This window comes from Heteronotia binoei, chromosome 4 (genome assembly GCF_032191835.1).
Source record: "Heteronotia binoei isolate CCM8104 ecotype False Entrance Well chromosome 4, APGP_CSIRO_Hbin_v1, whole genome shotgun sequence".
Taxonomy (NCBI): Eukaryota; Metazoa; Chordata; class Lepidosauria; order Squamata; family Gekkonidae; genus Heteronotia; species Heteronotia binoei.
Genome location: NC_083226.1, coordinates 181,846 through 199,295, shown reverse-complemented (window position 1 = coordinate 199,295; position 17,450 = coordinate 181,846). Strand labels below are relative to the sequence as shown.

General features: G+C 49.7%; 1 protein-coding gene across 1 annotated transcript in view; it reads right to left on the bottom strand.

Moving 5' to 3' along the window:
• PIK3AP1 (phosphoinositide-3-kinase adaptor protein 1) overlaps nt 1-17,450 on the bottom strand; it is a gene marked incomplete at its 5' end in the record, with an annotated part of 95,041 nt that overhangs the window by 56,137 nt on the left and 21,454 nt on the right. Inside the window, 5 exons of the mRNA XM_060236282.1 lie at nt 1,511-1,700; nt 8,974-9,170; nt 10,418-10,550; nt 12,139-12,281; nt 15,783-15,927. Of these exons, the coding sequence (XP_060092265.1) occupies nt 1,511-1,700; nt 8,974-9,170; nt 10,418-10,550; nt 12,139-12,281; nt 15,783-15,927 (808 nt within the window). The remainder of the gene's footprint in view (nt 1-1,510; nt 1,701-8,973; nt 9,171-10,417; nt 10,551-12,138; nt 12,282-15,782; nt 15,928-17,450) is intronic.

Genomic DNA, 17,450 nt, shown 5'->3' with positions numbered 1-17,450 from the left:
AGCCAGTCCCAGATGCGAGCGGTGCCAACCATCATCTATGTGGCATGGAAGCCAGGCCACTGGGCCTGCACCGTGACAAATTTAACAAATGACGTGAAAGAGAAAGGCTGAGGAAGACCAACATGGTCACACACCACTTCAGAAGAAAGCTGAAGTGGATGAACAGAAAGGCCCACATCCTTTCAGGCATTTGGAGGCCATTTAAAACCACAGTCCCATCGTGGCCTAAGAAAGGGCACAAACAAGTCCCTGGAGAGGCCAACATGGCCAACTAATGAAGTCAAGGAGAGTACAGGAAGCAACATACCTTCCTTTTCATGCCGAGGAGGGAAGGAGCAAACCAAATGCAAACTCAGACTGATTTCTCACCGGCATTTGCTCGGCCCCCACACCTCTCCTTGCATCGGCTCAAGCCATCGATTCCCCAACAGTCGCTCCGTGTTGCCTCTTTCTTCAGGGCTCCTTCCCATTCCCATCACGGCAACTGGAATTCCAAAAAAAACAGCATCCTGTTGCTATGACAGTAATGGGAAGGAGCCATGACGCAAGAGGCGCTGCAGAGCAACTAGCGGGGAATCCATTGCTTGAGCCGGTGCAGGGAGAAGAGTGGAGGCAGAGCAAATGCCCATGGGGAATCCGTCTCAGGCAGCTGAGGAATCAATGGGTTGCAATTACATCAAAAGAGTTTCCAGCTCAACATTAGGAAGAACTTCCTGACAGAGTGATTCCTCAGTGGAAGAGGCTTCCTCGGGAGGTGGTGGGCTCTCCTTCCTTGGAGGTTTTTAAACAGAGGCTGGATGACCAATCTGACAGTGATGAAGATCCTGTGAATTTGGGGTAGGTATTTATGGATTTCTTGCACTGTGCAGGGGGTTGGACTAGATGACCCTGGAGGTCCCTTCCAACTCTATGATTCTAGGAGCAAATGGCCACCCCTAGAAAAAAGAAGTTGGTCTTAAGGGTGATACTTGACTCCTACTTTGTTCCACTGCTTCAGACCAACACGACTGTCCACCTGGATCTACCTTTAGGAAAAGAAAAGGCTGGGAAGCAGGCAGCCCACTTTGGAGTGTCAGGCCAGGACCACCAGGTTGGAAGCTCCTGCTCAGCTGTGAGAGCCGGCTGGGTGACCTTGGGCCCATCACTGTCTCTCAGTCTCACCTGCCCTCGCAAGGTGAAAGTAGTGGTGGTGAGGCCAGAGGGGAGAGGGGGCACTGATGGGAAGAGATGCTTTGGATCCTCTCTCAGGGAGAAAAGTGGGTTACAAATAAAATATAAACTGGCCACAGAGGCAGAAGGACTGCACACAAGAAGGGCAGCCATAAGGATTTCTGGCCCGTAGTCTGCCAGCTGTACCACGAGGCGAAGCCCACTCTCCCTTCTTCACATGCTGTGCTGCTGTTTTTCCTAGCTGACCCTTTGGTGGCAAGCCAGGATGCTGCCCCACTGATGTGGCAGGGGCTACTGCTGAGACAGAACTTCACAGCAAGGAGCTGAACGCAACACTTACACATGTCTTCTGAGACTCCAGGGACCTGGCCCGCCATGGATTCGTAGAGCTCCTCGTCACAGCCCGGATTCAGAGAACATTTCATCAGGAGGTCAGTGGAGCGGTGAGCCATGGACTCATACAGGGAGTCGTCTTCTGTCCCCTCCATCAGCTGCTCCTTTATGTGGCTCTTCAACATGTCTGCCGTCTCCTAGGAAGGGAAGAGAGCCAGAAGAAGAGTTTGGATGCCAATTGTGGGAATGAGCACAGAGAGAGAAATACTGGAGTCACCCACATGCTCCTTGGTTTCCAATTCTCCTCCATCCACATGCCGGGAAACCCTGTGCTTACCAACAACAGCAAAAGAAAAGGTGAATGGGGCCGGGGCCATGATTGCCAGGGCCATCTTGACAAACCTGGCCTGGGCCATGGCACCATGGGGCACTGCTGGTGCTAGAAGAAGAGGTTGGATTTATACCCTGCCCTTCACTAGCCAAAGGAGTCTCAGAGTGGCTCACAATCACCTCTCCCCTCCCCTCCCCACAACAGACGCCCTGTGAGGGAGGTGGGGCTGAGAGAGCTCTGAGAGAAGGAACAGCCTTGAGAGAACTTATGACTGCCTCAAGGTCACATTAGCAGGTGCAGGTGGAGGAGGAGTGGGAATCAAACCCGGTTCTCCCAGATAAAAGTCTGCACACTTCACCACGACACCTAACTAGGCCTATGTAGGGTTGCCAGCATTGTCTCCGCAAATGCTGGGAGGATGTGACATCACTTTCTGGTCACACTCAAGGGATTCCTCCAAACCTCTATGCTCAGGACCATACAGAGACAAGGAAACACTTACAGGATCACGATGGAGACCATGTTTCCTTCCCCTCCTCAGTTTCTTGAGGGCAGGGGTGGTCAAATGACAAAGCGGCTATTCCTATGGTGAGAAAGGGGTTCACTACTCTTGCGCCCCGTAGGTGAGTCAATTTCAGTTTCCTTAAGACCCATTCCCCACTAGGACTTAAACTCAGGTTCGCTTTGAGTTCGACTCATGGACTGTTTTCGCACACAGCTCACCTCGCAGTCACAATCCTGTTCCCTCCGCAGTGTCTGGTTGGATTTCCCACCATCTGCGCCGAAGTTACAGGAAGTGCTGCAGCTTTTGCGTAGCAAATGTAAACTGCTAAAACGCAGTTTACTTTTGCTATGCAAAAGCCGCGGCACTTCCTGTAACTACGGCGCAGATGGTGGGAAATCCGACAGACGCTGCGGAGGGAACAGGATTGTGACTGCGAGGTAAGCTGTGTGCGAAAACGGTAATGGTCATTTACTTTGCATTTATCCCTGGTTATTTTGTGTTTTCTACACTATGTTTGTCCTGGTTCAAATTGTCTACCTGTCCTGGGTTATACTTTGTGAGCTGCTGCCCCAGATTTGGCTTGATTGCTAATTGCCTTGTTATTGAGGATTATGCGGTGGCGCTGACCTTCATCGGCTTTCATTCTGTGAGTGCTGATTGGCCTCTACCCTTTCCCACCAGTGACAGGTATAAAACTCCACTCAAGGGGACCATCATCTTCCTGCCCCATATGTTTACTGATCTGCAAGAATCACCAAACATCCACATTTCACACAGATGCATCCAGAGCAATCTTCGAGTCACAGTTTGCAGCCTCTGACCTCTCAAGTTCAGCAAAGTCCCATGAGCACAATCTGTATATGCTCCTCCTGTGCGGTCTGTTTTCACAAGTTGGTGGGAGACATTTGTTACCATAGGGCGGGCTACTCAGGAATGGATCGTCCATTTCAGGGTAGACAAGTCAACTCTTGAACACACAGTAGGTGCCCTGAGGGGTGGAGTCTGTGAGTCTCTGTGTTCCCAACTGACTTGAAGCTGACAAGTGTGTTGCCACTGCACTTTCTTTCCTGGTGCAAGGAGGTGACATCATAGATATCATGAACCTGTTTCATGTTCAGCAAACAACAGTGCAATGTGCTATTTCTAATGTGGCATCTGTCCTCGTTGAGGAGGAGGCTCCCCGAGCAATTTGCCTGGGTGTCAATATTTTGAAAGCAAGAGTTACTCTCACTCTCGTTTTCCTTCAAAAACTGTGTGTTAAGATCAGCCAAGTGAACACTGGCACCCTGATTTCTCACACAAACGTTCTTGAGGGTTTCTCTACCAAACCTGTCCCTTTGCCTCACATTTCACAATCTGGATCACCTTTTGTTTCCTGCAAGTTTCCATGATCGATTCCTCGATGTTTGACATCAACATATATTACAGTTCACTTGTGTATTAGGTGTTCCACAAGCCTCCCATGACCACCAAAACGATTCTTGGGCTATGTAATGTACTGAGAACCGAGACAGTTTGAAGGCAACATAGTAATTTAATCAGACGTACATCACAAGAGAGAGAGCACGCGGGCCGGGCCCCGCTTATATACATTGCCTGGTACAGCCCCCCCCCCCCCATCCGACCAGGCCAATCCTGGTCGGTCAAACTTCCCGCCGCAGATCTTGATGGGCGGGGCCTCAGGCAAGCTCCATCCGGGGACCCCAGGGATGGAGTCCCTTTAGTCGCCATCGCCATGAGGTCTGTTTACTTATGTTCAATACATAACACTCCTCCCCCCTGGCTCAGGACACATAGTCCCGCAAGAAAGCGGGGATCGTGCGCTCCCGGTTAGACCTCCTCGGAATAGCTAGTGAGGTCGGAGCGGTCGCCGGTGCCTCCGGGGCCCCAGCCTCCGTTGTGGGTGGGGTGGCGGACTCCCCGCATGGGGACGCCACCAGCCCGGGGATGTCAGCGCCTTGCACTTCCTTGGTTGCCCCTGCTCCCTGGGGCCGGCTCTCGCTACGGTTGGGCTCTACCCCCCGGTTTGCTTGCGCGGTTGGTTGTGTTGGGTTGGATCTTAGTGGAGCCGCGGTCGTGAGCTCTTCCTCGCCCAGTGTCTCGGCCGGTTCCTCTGGCAGGGTGCGGCGACGTATCTGGTCGATGTGCCTTCGCAATATCCTGCCTCTCCCCGTGGACACGTCGTAATGGCGGGACCCTACTACTCGAAGTACCCGGCCCTCAACCCACTCGGGGCCGTTTGCATAGTTCCTTGCATACATCGGGTCCCCTGGGAAGAATCTCTGGTCGCTTCTCTGGTCTCAGGGGAGCTGCGTATGTCCGAGGCCCAGTCGGGGTGCAGGCTATCTAATCTTGTGATTAGCTTCCGCCCCATTAACAGCTCGGCTGGGCTGACCCCTGTGACTGGGTTGGGAGTTATCCTATTCTCGAATAGGAAGGTGGCTAGCCGGTGGTCCCAGTCCCCCTGTACTATACAGCCCAGTGCTTCCTTTGTGGTGCGCACCATCCGCTCGGCTTGGCCGTTGGTGGCCGGATGGAAAGGAGCGGACCGGATGTGCTGGATCATGTATTGCTGCATGAACTCCCGGAATTCCCGGGATGTGAAGGCAGTCCCGTTGTCCGAGACGATGGTGTCTGGGATCCCGTGTGTGCATAGGACCCTGCGTAACGCCCAGATTGCTGCCGCTGTTGAGGTTGAAGCTACTGGAATCACTTCCAACCACTTGGTGTACGCGTCCACCAAGATAAAAAATATTTGGCCCTGGAAGGGCCCTGCGAAGTCAATGTGTAGTCTGGACCACGGCTTCCTGCGTGGTTCCCAGCGTTGTGCGGGGGCGCTGGGGGGATCAGGTCAGGACTCCTGGCAAGCTTTGCACCCTCGGACCCAACCCTCTATTTCTTCATCCATCCCCAGCCACCAGACATAGCTGCGTGCTAGGGCCTTCATTCGTACAATCCCTGGGTGTGTTTCATGCAGGGCGCCCAACACTTGTTTCCGCAGCGGGGGATGAACCACCACCCTGCTCCCCCATAACAGGCATCCCTTGTGGGCGGATAGTTCGTCCCTGCATGTTGTGTATGCCCTGAACTCTTCGCCCTGTTTTCCCTCTGGCCAGCCCCTCACCACCCAGTCGAGAACCCGCGCGAGAATTTTGTCTCGCCCCGTTGCTTTCGCTACCTCGGCTGAGTGTAGGGGTCTTTCAGGCAGCGTTTCAATGAGCATTACATGGTGGGCTGGGGCCGGGTCGGGGTCCGTGGAGGGCAGCGGGAGGCGACTGAGAGCGTCTGCATGGCCCATCGCCTTCCCAGGCCGGTGGACCAGGGCATACGTGTAGGAATTAAGAAACTGATTCCACCACAAAACGCGCTGCGATAAGATCTGTGGTGTTTGGCGGTCTGGCACTAAGAGGCCCAGGAGCGGTTTGTGGTCCGTGGCAATGGTGAAACGCCTCCTGTACAGGTAGTCGCTAAACTTATGCACCCCTGCCACGATCGCTAATGCCTCCTTATCGATCTGGGCATAGTTTCGCTCCACGGGGTCAGAGTCCTCGAGTAGTAGGCTACCGGGACCTTCCTCCCATCCGGGAGTTGTTGACCCAACATGGCGCCCACCCTGTACGGTGACGCATCGCATACTAAGATCACCGGTAGGCTCTCATCCAAATGGTGTAGCACGTTGTTTGATACGAGCAGCCCTTTTACTGCTTGGAACGCTGCATCCTCCTTCTTCCCCCAGACCCACGGGGCATTTTGTCTAGGAGTCTGTGGAGGGGCTCAGCAATGGCAGCTTTGTGGGGCAAGAACGAATGGTAGAAATTTAATAACCCCAAGAAACTTTGTAGCTCCGCCTTGCTTGTGGGAATGGGGGCTTCCACTATGGCCTTGGTTTTGTCGTGTGTGGGGTGGATTCCTGCTGTGTCGATCGCAAACCCCAAGACCTCTACCCTCAGTACCCCCAGGGAACGCTTTTCACGCTTTACTTTAAGACCGGCCTCTTGGAAACAGCGGAGGACTTCTCATAGCCGGTTGCTGAATTCCTCCGCGTTCGGTGCAGCGATCAAAACGTCGTCGAAAAACGGTTGCAACCCGGGGATCACCCCCGGGGCCACAGTCACCCCAAACTGCAACCGCCGCACCTTAAATGCCCCCCTGTGGGTGACTATGGTCTGTGCTTCGGCCGTCGCGGCGTCCACGGGCAGCTGCTGGTACACCTGGGCCAGAACTAGTTTGCCGAAGATTTTGGACCCCGCTAATTCCGCCAAAACGTGGCTTATTACTGGAACGGGGTAGGGGTTATCCTGTAGTGCCTTGTTAATTGTGCACTTATAATCCACACATATGCACACCTCCCCGTTCGGCTTCACCGGGGTAACTATTGGGGTTTCCCATGCGGCATAGGCCACAGGTTCAAGCACCCCCTGGGCTGTGAGGCGGTCTAGCTCCGCTTTGATTTTCGGCTTCAGAGCGAAGGGAACCCACCTCGCCTTCAGCCTTACGGATCGCACGTGGGGATCGAGGGGTAAGGATACGGGAGGCCCCTTGTAGCACCCCAGGGCCCCATCAAACACCTCCGGAACCCCCCCGTCCCCAGCTGTTGCACCCCCACGATCTTTATTCCCAGCGGCCGAAACCAGGCTAGGCCCAACAAGGTGGTGAGCTGCCTCTTGACCACCAGTATGTCGAGTTTGTCCCGAAACCCATTGTATTCCACCCCCACCGTTGCCCACCCTAAGACTTCTACGGGGTTCTTTTGAAAGTCTCTCGGCCGCTCGGGTTCGCTGGGCCGCTCGTGGGCCCGTCCCTGTTGGGCGGCGTAGCTGGAGTGCCTCTTCTTCGTCCGGTGGGCTGGGGTCCCTCTCTTCCCGATGGACAGCTTCAGCCTTCGTCTTGGGGAAGGTTCTCGTGGTCTGCTCGAATGAGACGACCTCGTTGAAGGCACTCTGGAGGGTGAGCTCTTCCATCTCCAAGAGCTTTTGTTGCAGCCTCTCGTCCCTCAGACCCCACGTGAACCGGTCCCACAGGGTCTCCTCCAGCTTTTCGAAGCTGCAGTTGCCCGCAATTTGGCGGAGAGCAGCCAGGTAGTCTGCCGCCGTCTCTCCCGCCTCTTGGTCTCTCCTGTGGAAGAGGAGCCGGCGGGCAACGAGTGAAGGTTGGGGCAGGAAATGCCTGGTGAGGAGTCTGATTATCTCCTCGTAGGTCTTTTCTGTGATCCTCGTGGGGGCCGAGAGACCCTTGGCGATCTCGAACGTGGCCTCGCCACAAACGCTCAGGAGGACGTCTCTCTTTAGGCTATCCGCTGTTATCCTGTTCACTCGCAGGTAGCACGCGACTCACTCCGTGTAGGTCTCCCACCTCTCCGGAGTAGCGGGGTTGAACTCTTCGAGACGGTCGGTGGATCCGCTCTGGTTAGCCATGGTGGCTGTGGCGGTGGCCCGTCGGTCAACCTTGCTGTCTTGGTCGTCTCTCACCAGATCTGCCGGCCCTATGGGGTGGGCTGGCTAGGATCCCACCTTCGTCGCCACTGTATGTACTGAGAACCGAGACAGTTTGAAGGCAACATAGTAGTTTAATCAGACGTACATCACAAGAGAGAGAGCGCGCAGGCCGGGCCCCGCTTATATACATTGCCCGGTACAGCCCCCCCCCCCCATCCGACCAGGCCAATCCTGGTCGGTCAAACTTCCCGCCGCAGATCTTGATGGGCGGGGCCTCAGGTGAGTTCCATCTGGGGACCCCAGGGTCTCCTTTAGTCGCCATCGCCATTAGGTCTGGTTACTTATGTTCAATACATAACAGGCTACTTGGCTTTATCACATCTTCTGACTCTGATAATAGAGGTACTCAGCACTCTCCAATTCCCATGTTGTGTTGGGTTGGTTTTGCAAAGAGGGAGAGGAATCTTCAACAGGGAAGTCCTAGCAAGCGACAACTGGAAGGAAGCCACAACAGTCTGAAGCGGTATACAATCTGTGTCGGTCTGTAGGTTCTGGACACAGTAGGAGGATTCAAAGGGGAGCTGTATTGCTTGCCCTTGGTTGCTTAGGAGCACAAGGACTTCCACTTACATGCAGCATGTTTGCCCCAGCAAGACCCCCCATGCTTGTGCCACTTTGTGAACATTCTGGTTTTTTCTTCCCCAGAGCCTGAACTCTCTCACCAGCATGGCAGCGCTTGCTTAGTCTGTGACGGGTGCAGTCTCTGGCAAGCAAGGCTTCTCTTCTAGTTCAATAATGTTTGGATGGCTCTAAACACTGGCTTTTAACATTTCATTTCACTTTCTGCATGCTGCATGAAGAAGGGAGCAGCGACTCAGGAAAAGAACTCCTGGACTCTTGTTCTTTCCTACTGCCTGTTTCACTGCAGCAGGTCTCTGGCCTGAGTCAACAAGCATCAGCAACCTCGTCCTTACCACACGTCACTCTCCTCAATCTCCTCCTTTGCCATCCGCTAACTGGGGAAGGAATATCCCCAGAGGCACTGGTCAGGGCTGACAGGAGTATGAGGAGAGAGACTAACATTTGGAACAGGGTGATACCAGAAGCGTAGGATTCTGAATGCAGTTTGCTCTTTGGCAACTCTCTATTAATGGGGTCAAGTTGAGGGGAAGCAGGAGGCAAAGGATCCCGAGTCTTACCACGTATTCATCAATGAACTGTCGGAGGTCCCTGAAGCCCTGCTGCTCGGCCAGGCTGTTGGGGTAGAGACTGCGCTTGTTGGCAACACTGTAAGCTTGCAAGGCTCCCGGGCATGTCAGCAGCAGGGCTGTGAGGTTCTTCAGCCCGTATTTCGCAGCAAAGTGCAACAAGGTGGGCAGCTCTTCCTCCCTCTGGCCTGCTTGGAAGGAGAGAGGGGTGGGGGGGAAGGAGCATTTCTTCTTTTAGCATCAGGCTGGTTAAAACTGGGGAAAATCATACAGAAGGAGAAACTGTCTCAGTGGAGAAGTGCCCTCCACCCTAGAATTCACCCAAATATATCCAACCAGCAGAAATGGGGGTGGGGGACTCCATGTCTGAACCCAGCTGCAAGCTCGTTGCTGGCAAAAGGAAAACTCCAGGAGATGCATCCTCTCTCTCCCAGGCCCAGAGAACCTTTTATGTTTTTATATCTTAATATGATTTTATGTTCCATGTATTTACATAAATGTGTAAGCTGCCCTGAGCCTGCTTTCACAGGGAGGGATGGATAGGGAAAGAAAGAAAGAAAGAAAGAAAGAAAGAAAGAAAGAAAGAAAGAAAGAAAGAAAGAAAGAAAGAAAGAAAGAAAGAAAGAAAGAAAGAAAGAAAGAAAGAAAGAAAGAAAGAAAGAAAGAAAGAAAGAAAGAAAGAAAGAAAGAAAGAAAGAAAGAAAGAAAGAAAGAAAGAAAGAGAAAATAATAATAATAAAATTTTATTTCTATCCCGCCCTCCCCGCCGGAGCAGGCTCAGGGCGGCTAACAACATCCATAGGTATACAATACAATAAATATACAGACTTTAAAATTAACATTATTTAAAGGCAATTCAGTTCAATTCATGTAAAAACAATTCAGTAAACTTGAAAGAAACTTGAGGGCTCAGTTATGCCAATGGCTCTGGTCAGGAGGAGGAAGTTTGGTTTTATACCCCCCCTCCTGCCCTTCACTACCCGAAGGAGTCTGAGGGCAGCTTCCCATCTCCTTCCCCTCCTGTGAGACAGGTGGGGCTGAGAGAGCTCTCGGACCTTGGGCCAGTCCCAGTTCTCTCAGAGCTCTCTCAGCCCCCCCCCCCCCCGCCTCACAAGAGGGAGGCCCCTCTTGTGGGGAGACGAAGGGGAGGAAATTGTAAGCCGCTTCAAGACTCCTTCGGGCAGCAAAGGGTGGGGTCCAAAACCAAACCTTCAAATCGCGTTGTTGAACTGGAGTTTTAAAAAGAGCTTGGATAGACCATCTGCTGCCTTGTACTGCATCAGATGGCCAAGGCGGCCTGAATACATCTTCTTTCCTTTTTCTTTCCTATGCAGAAGCTATGCAGATGCTATGCAGAATCTCTTTAAGTACAAAAAGACTTCCAAACAGGATAACACACACAGAGAGTATTTCCCCCATCACCACCAGCACCCACTTGTACTCATGTCGTCTTCCTCCAGCTGGTTGATCCCTAAGAGATGCCACCCACTCGCAGGAAGGTTCTCCTTCAGTGACGCTGTCAGGATCTTGTCCAGAGCTTCTGGGTTGTATGGAACTATTTTAAATGCCTGAACAAAAAGAGGCAGGCATTGACAGGTTATATGTACTGCACCAACAGTCCACCTGTCTGGCTGAGACTCAAGGTGGATCACAAGATATCCAGCAACACAACAGAAACAGCACAAGGCATATAAGGAACACTGAGAGAATGATGCCATGAAAACAGTTTAAGGCACAGCACAAAGAAAGCAGGAACTAAACTGTTGTAATTCATTAATGCACAGACTAACCTGTGCCGGGAGCTTCAGCCCTCCTTTGTTTATTAACACATCCTCTTGGACAGCTCCCATTTTACTACACACACACACACACAGTCTCATTCATAAAATGCCCCCATTCCATTTTGCGCATTCCTGACCCCTCCGGCCAGCCCTTCCACCAGGCGGGGGCCTAAACCCAGGGAGTGGGTCTATCTGGGCAGCTGCTGATTCTGCCCCTTGGCCAGGGGGCCCCAGCAGCAAAAGAAGCTTCAAGGGACCAGATGCCTGCAGGCACCACTGGGCATCACCACCTGTCCAGAGAGAAGTGAGGCAAGAGGGATGGCGCTGCTGCCCAGGGAGGGCGGGTGGCTGTCTTTTGCAGGGGGAGATGAGTTCTGTCAGTCCCGGACCAGGAAATGAGCCCTCAGGGACAGTGACATGAAAGAATGCGGGGAGGCCTCTTGCTTTTGCTACATGGCTTATAAACACAGGACTGTAGGAACTGTGACTGTGCTGGCTATTCTTTTTTACACATTGGTTATTTCAAGCTATGTGATTCCATTGGAACAAAGTGGAGCAATGGGCAGATCGATCCTGGCTCCGTTCTCTCCACTTAGGAAACTCGGGAGAAGAGCTTCCGCTGAGCAGCCGCTGGCCTTTGACTGGGTGCAGGTAAAACTTCCACTGAGGGAAGCTCTCATGCCCGCCCCCACCCCCTCCCCCAGGGTATCACTATTCGACAAGGCCAAGCACCATGGGGAGTCAAAGACATCTTCCAAGAGAATCCATTCAGGGTTCAAGCCCTTGTTCTGCTGGATCCTGCAATTCATGAAAGCTGAGTCTTCCTTCACCCCCAGCCCCCTCCTCTCCTCACCCTTTCAGGTCATAACACCCCCCACTGAATGAAGTCCAAAGCTTATTCTGTTTCCATCCTTACTGTGGATCACAGGACCAATTCTACTGGATGCTGTCTCTCCCCAAACAATGAGATCTGTCATCTGTTGAACAGCTATTTCCTGCTCCTTTCAGAAATGAGTAATCCCATCTCTATGCTGCAGTTCTTGAACAGTGCAAGTGAATGCCAAACTGTGGTGCTCTGCCTAGCTGATTCCATGCTTATAAAACTTTTACATTTATATATAGGTTCAGAACTAGGCACTTTGATTTCCATATGATTTCATAAACATAGCTGTAGCCAGACAGTGCAAACAAATAGTATTCCTTGAGAGACCATCTCCAAAACAAATTCCTGTTGCCCTCCTGCTATGACAGTGCAAAAGAAGGACCAGTCACTTACGACCCTGTGTTTCAGAGTTTGCTCAGGGATTCCATCTCTCTCTTCGCCTCCCTCCCTCCCTCCTCCACCCCACCAGAAGCCACTTTGACCTTGTTTTACCTGGCACATGAATTCCACGGGATTTGCTGCAGAAGCCAGCAAGCTGCTGATTTCTTCCATGTCAGTGTAATAGCTAACGTCTGCTTCAGCTACCATTAAATCCCCTGCAAACAATCGCAATCCCACTGTGCCAGGTGGCAAGTCTGTGAAAGGGGAAAGATTCAGATCCATCACGCAAAGCCCAAAAGGAAAATGACTCTACCAGAAGAAGCCATGGAGGAAAATGTGAGCAGAAGTTTACAAGGGAGGATGTTGAAAAAAAAAATAGGAGTCGATTGCACCTTTAAGACCAACTTAGTTTTATTCAGAACGTAAGAAATTCCAATGGAATTTCGTGTGCATGCACACTTCTTCAGACGAGGAATGAAGTACACTAAGCAGAGCCACATATAGCTAGTGGGGTTTGGAATGCAAAGTGGTACAAAGCTAAAATCCAATAGCAGAATAGTAAAATTAACAAATTCAGAAAACCTTTGATCTGGGTTGCATTAGCATGGGAAACCATAAAACAGTAACATGCCAGAATGTGAGAATGCCTGTTAATTGTTCTATTGGGTTAAAATGAGGGCATTTTTTTCCCAGAAGTTTTTCCTGTCCAACTAATTTACCTTTTAACATGTAACATAAATATAGTACATCATTCTAGTTTGCCGTTAGGAAAAAATACATTAAAATATAGTGGAAGATGGCGTTAGTATATGTAATGAGATAAATAGCCAATATCCCTTGTTTGAGTATGTCAATACAAAAGCATTATTCTGATACACTATCCTAAAAGAGAAATACATTGGAATACTGTGGATATATCACCCTACTTGGTGAAAGTGGGTTTAGCATCTGTAATGAGATAAAAAAACCAAAACATCTCTGTTCAGTCCTGGGGAGGTGTTTGTTCCAAGTTTCATAATAATCTGTAATTCAGCACTTTCTCTCTCCATTCTGTTCCTGAAGTTCCTTTGCAGTAAAACAGCTACTTTGAGGTCACCCATTGAATCCATTTGAAGGTTAAAGTGTTCCCCCACAGGTTTCTCAGTCCTGTAATTCCTGATGTCAGATTTGTGTCCATTTACCCCTTGGCGGAGGGTTTGTCCTGTTTGCCCTATGTAGAGAACTGATGGGCATTGTTGGCATTTAATGGCATATAATATCAGGGGTGGCCAACAGCAGCTCTCCAGATATCTTTTGCCTGCAACTCCCATCAGCCCCAGCCATTGGCCATGCTGGCTGGGGCTGATGGGAGTTGTAGGCAAAAAACATCTGGAGAGCTACCGTTGGCCACCCCTGGCATACATAATGTTGGAAGATGAGCAAGTGAATGAGCCTGAGATGGTGTAGTTAATGCTGTTAGGTCCAGTGATTGTGTTGTCTGGGTGTATGCGGCAGCAAAGTTGGCACTTGGGTTTATTGCAAGCTCTGGTACCAGTGTCCATGCTCAGATGAGATGTTGTATTGTTGTGGGTGAGGAGCTGTTTGAGATCAAGAGGCTGTCTGTGTGTAAGAAAAGGTTTACCCCCCAGTACTTTTGAAAGAAAGCTGTCACTATTCAATAGAGGTTGTAAATTGTTGATGATACGTTGAACTGTTTTCGGTTGAGAGTTGTGTGTGACCACTAGTGGTGTTCTGTTATTGGTTTTTTTGGGTTTGTCTTGTAACAGGTTTTCTCTGGGTATCATTCTGGCTTTGTTAATCTGTTTCCTGATTTCACCAGGTGGGTACTTTAGTTCCAAAAAGGTTTGTTGTAGATCCCTCAGGTGAGAATCTCTGTCAGCAGGATTGGCGCAAATGCAGCTGTAGCGTAGACCCTGGCTGTATACAATGGATCGTTTGATATGTTTGGGATGGTAGCTGGAGGCATGCAGGTATGTTTGTCAGTCAGCAGGTTTCCGGTATAAGGTAGTGTCTATGCATCCATTGTATATTTTAACAGTGGTATCCAGAAAATGTATTTCTTGCGTAGACTGGTTCATTGTCAGGTTGATGGTGGGGTGAAAGTCATTGAATGCCTGGTGAAATGTATCCAGGGCTTCTTTACCATGTTTCCAGACCATAAGAATGTCATCAATGTAATGCAGGTATAAGGTAGATAGGAGTGGGTGGGAGTCTAGGAAGCATTGTTTAAACTTCTGTGGAGCTGAACCACACGGCTTTTGCAAATCAGAAAGCTTTTTGTCCAAAGGGCCCTGATGTTTAGAACCACACAACAGCTGGCTCTGTCAGACATTTGTATATTAAGATTGTCTTTTGCAACAAGACTGATACTTCTTTCATGGAGTATCTGGTTATACAGTCCTTCATCACAATGCTAGGAAAGGCAGTCTTGAACACACATGAAGACATCAAGCTGCCTTTCACTGAATCAGACAGTCGGTCCATCAAAGATAGTAATGTCTGTGCAGAGTAGCAGTGGTTCTCTCTCTTTCTCCAAGGTCTCCGCTTGAGGTCCTTCTCATCACTTCTTAGCAGATTGCTTTAACTGGAGATTCTGGAGACTGAAACTAGGATCTTCTGCCCTCCAAACAGATGCTCTGAGCCACGCCCCCTCCCCAGTTTCTGCGCCTATCATGCAGTTGAATGGCTACAGCAATCTCTGCAAAATCAATGCTGTTGACACAGAAGTGGCACTCAACCAACAGAGCAAGCTGGAACAAAACCAAGCTTTGTAAGGTGGGCACGCATGGAGTTTTTGGAGCCCACACATTCAGGGTGCCATTCAACTGGTATTGCACTAAAATTTATAATCCCATTGAAATTTATAATCCCAGTTTGTGAAAGGCAAACCAGCTCCAATTCACCCAGGGGCCTGCAACTGGACATCAGAGGGAACAAGAATTAATTTCAAGATTTCTTAAACCTGGAAGCTGAAATCGCTTGCCATGAACAATGCAGAGGGGAGAAAGATGGGCACTCATGGCAGGTCAACTAAACTGACTGTGCTCTGTTAAACTACAGCTTTTCACAGCAAGTGCAGGCATTCACTTAGGGAATGTTTGCGTGTTTGTGCAGCATGCAAAATGCACAAGGCTGTTTTTCTTGGTGCATTCCAGTTCCCCACCAACAGATGGACAGAGGGGGTCCATTAGGATTTTTAGGGAAGCAACAAACATTTCTCTGAAGGTTCAAGTATCAAGGAAGTGTCATTCAGATTTGCACAATTAGGCACAGCTATCCTAATGCGAAGAATTGGCCCCGAAGTGACAAGCCTTCATATTTGAATATCACAGAAAAGCCCTGTCCCTGTATTATTTTAAAACACTAAAGAATGAAAAAGAACAGTGGTTTCTCACACTCTGTCGAAAGTGAAGGCAGCAGGAAACACAAGTCAACTTCTGCTTCCAGTAATGGCTACTCTCCCCACATCTGAAGGTCATATGGCAGCCCACAAGACATGCAAAAGTCCCCCCCCCCCTCACATATTACACAAGACGGCGAAAGAAAACAGGAAGTGTGGCCTTAGCTCTAACAGTTATCTATTTTGGGCTTTACATAGACTTAAATTTAGCTTTCTACACTTGCACGTGAGAGGAGGCAGTGGCTTCCGTTCACACTCCAACTGAGACTGGATCACCTTTGCAAGAAGGAGTAGGGCTCGGGACCCATTTCTGCTACAGAGACGCACATTATGGAAAGCATGTCTGGCCACCTACCAGGTGTGCAAACGGAGATGGTATACTCGTTCTCTGTCCTGCAAAGGACTCGCACAGACTGACAATTCACAGGAGAAAATTCCACTTCCATTTTCACTTGGTTATCCAGCTTGCATTTGAGAATGATGTACATGGTGGTCTGCATCTAGAAAGAGAACAGCTTAATTTAAAACACAATAATATTCAGGGGCTCTTGGGTACTGTACAGACAGCATAGTAACTCTCATTCTTTATAAAATGTTGTGCTCAAAGGATCTACAATGGTAAAGCATAAAGTATATTGTGTTAAATTAAAACTCATTACAAAACTACTGAGGAATAAAAAATTAACATCTGTTCACAACTAAAATAAAGAAATCGAGACCTTATCAGTAGGGGTGTGTACTTGGTGTATTCCAAGCCAAATAAATACCTGAAAAATACTTTACTGGTATTTCCAAGTATTTATTCAGCTCAATACAGATCACAGATATTTATCTGGTTACTGAAATAGCCATGCCTGAATAAAAGCCAGTATTAGTTGGCTTATACTGGGCGTGGCTAAATGCCTCCAGTTTGCTTGTTGAAGGAGTGGCAACAGCCAGAGGCCACATCTAAGCAGACCTGGGATTTTGGCCCAGACAGGATTTTCTTATATTTTAAGTGAATTGAAGGACACAGGCAGTTGCTACAAAATCCTCACAGGTACAGAGCTGGACAGGATCCTGCCAGCCAAATTTAAGGAGAAAGGCAATTTCTGCCTCTCATGTTTATTTTTAGGTATTTTTATACTCTATGTTTCTTCTTAATGGGAAGTCAAATCATTCTCCATCATTCTCCCTCCTCTATTTTATCCCTGTGTGAGGCAGGTCAGGTTGAGAGAGGGGGCTGGCCCAGGATCAGCAGGGAGCCTGCAGGGCAAAGTGGGAATCCCAGCTTGCATCTCGCAGATCTTACAAGTCTGACACACTAACTTTGGATAAGTGTTCCCTCTAAGCTGAGTAAGTGTGAGCTACTTCACAGGTTTTTAGCCTCCGGCTCACACATTTTTGTCTTTGCTCATGAAAAATGCCCCCAGAATAAGCTAATTGATGCAGTAGCTCACAACTGTAATGCCAGTAGCTCACAAAGCAGAATTTTTGCTCACAAGACTCCATAATTTAGAGGGAGTGCTGCTATGGATCCTGGACTCCTGTGAAAGAAAACAAAATGTTTATCCTGCATATCTCTTTGGTCCTGCTCTCCAGGCAGAGGGTGCGCGTGGGTGGGGCACTCCCCATGTGGCTGCTCTGTGTGGGTGTCCGTGGGGGTCTCTAAGGACAGGCAGAAATAGGAACTTGGTGAGAGGGTGGTTATCAGAGGCCAGTGAATGGAAGGTCTCCTGTGGTGCCCACACATAGGACTGCCAAGTTCAATTCAAGGAATATCTGGGGACTTTGGGGGTGGAGCCAGGAGACTCTGGGGGTGGAGCCAGGAGCAAGGGTGTGACAAGCATCATTGAACTCCAAAGGGAGTTATGGCTATCACGTTCCTTTTCAATGCCTTCCTTCCATAGGAAATAATGAAGGATAGGGGCACCTTCTTTTGGGGCTCATAGAATTGGACACCCTGGTCCAATATTTTTGAAACTTGGGGGATATTTTGGGAAGAGGTACTGGATGCTATGCTGAAAATTTGGTGCCTCTACCT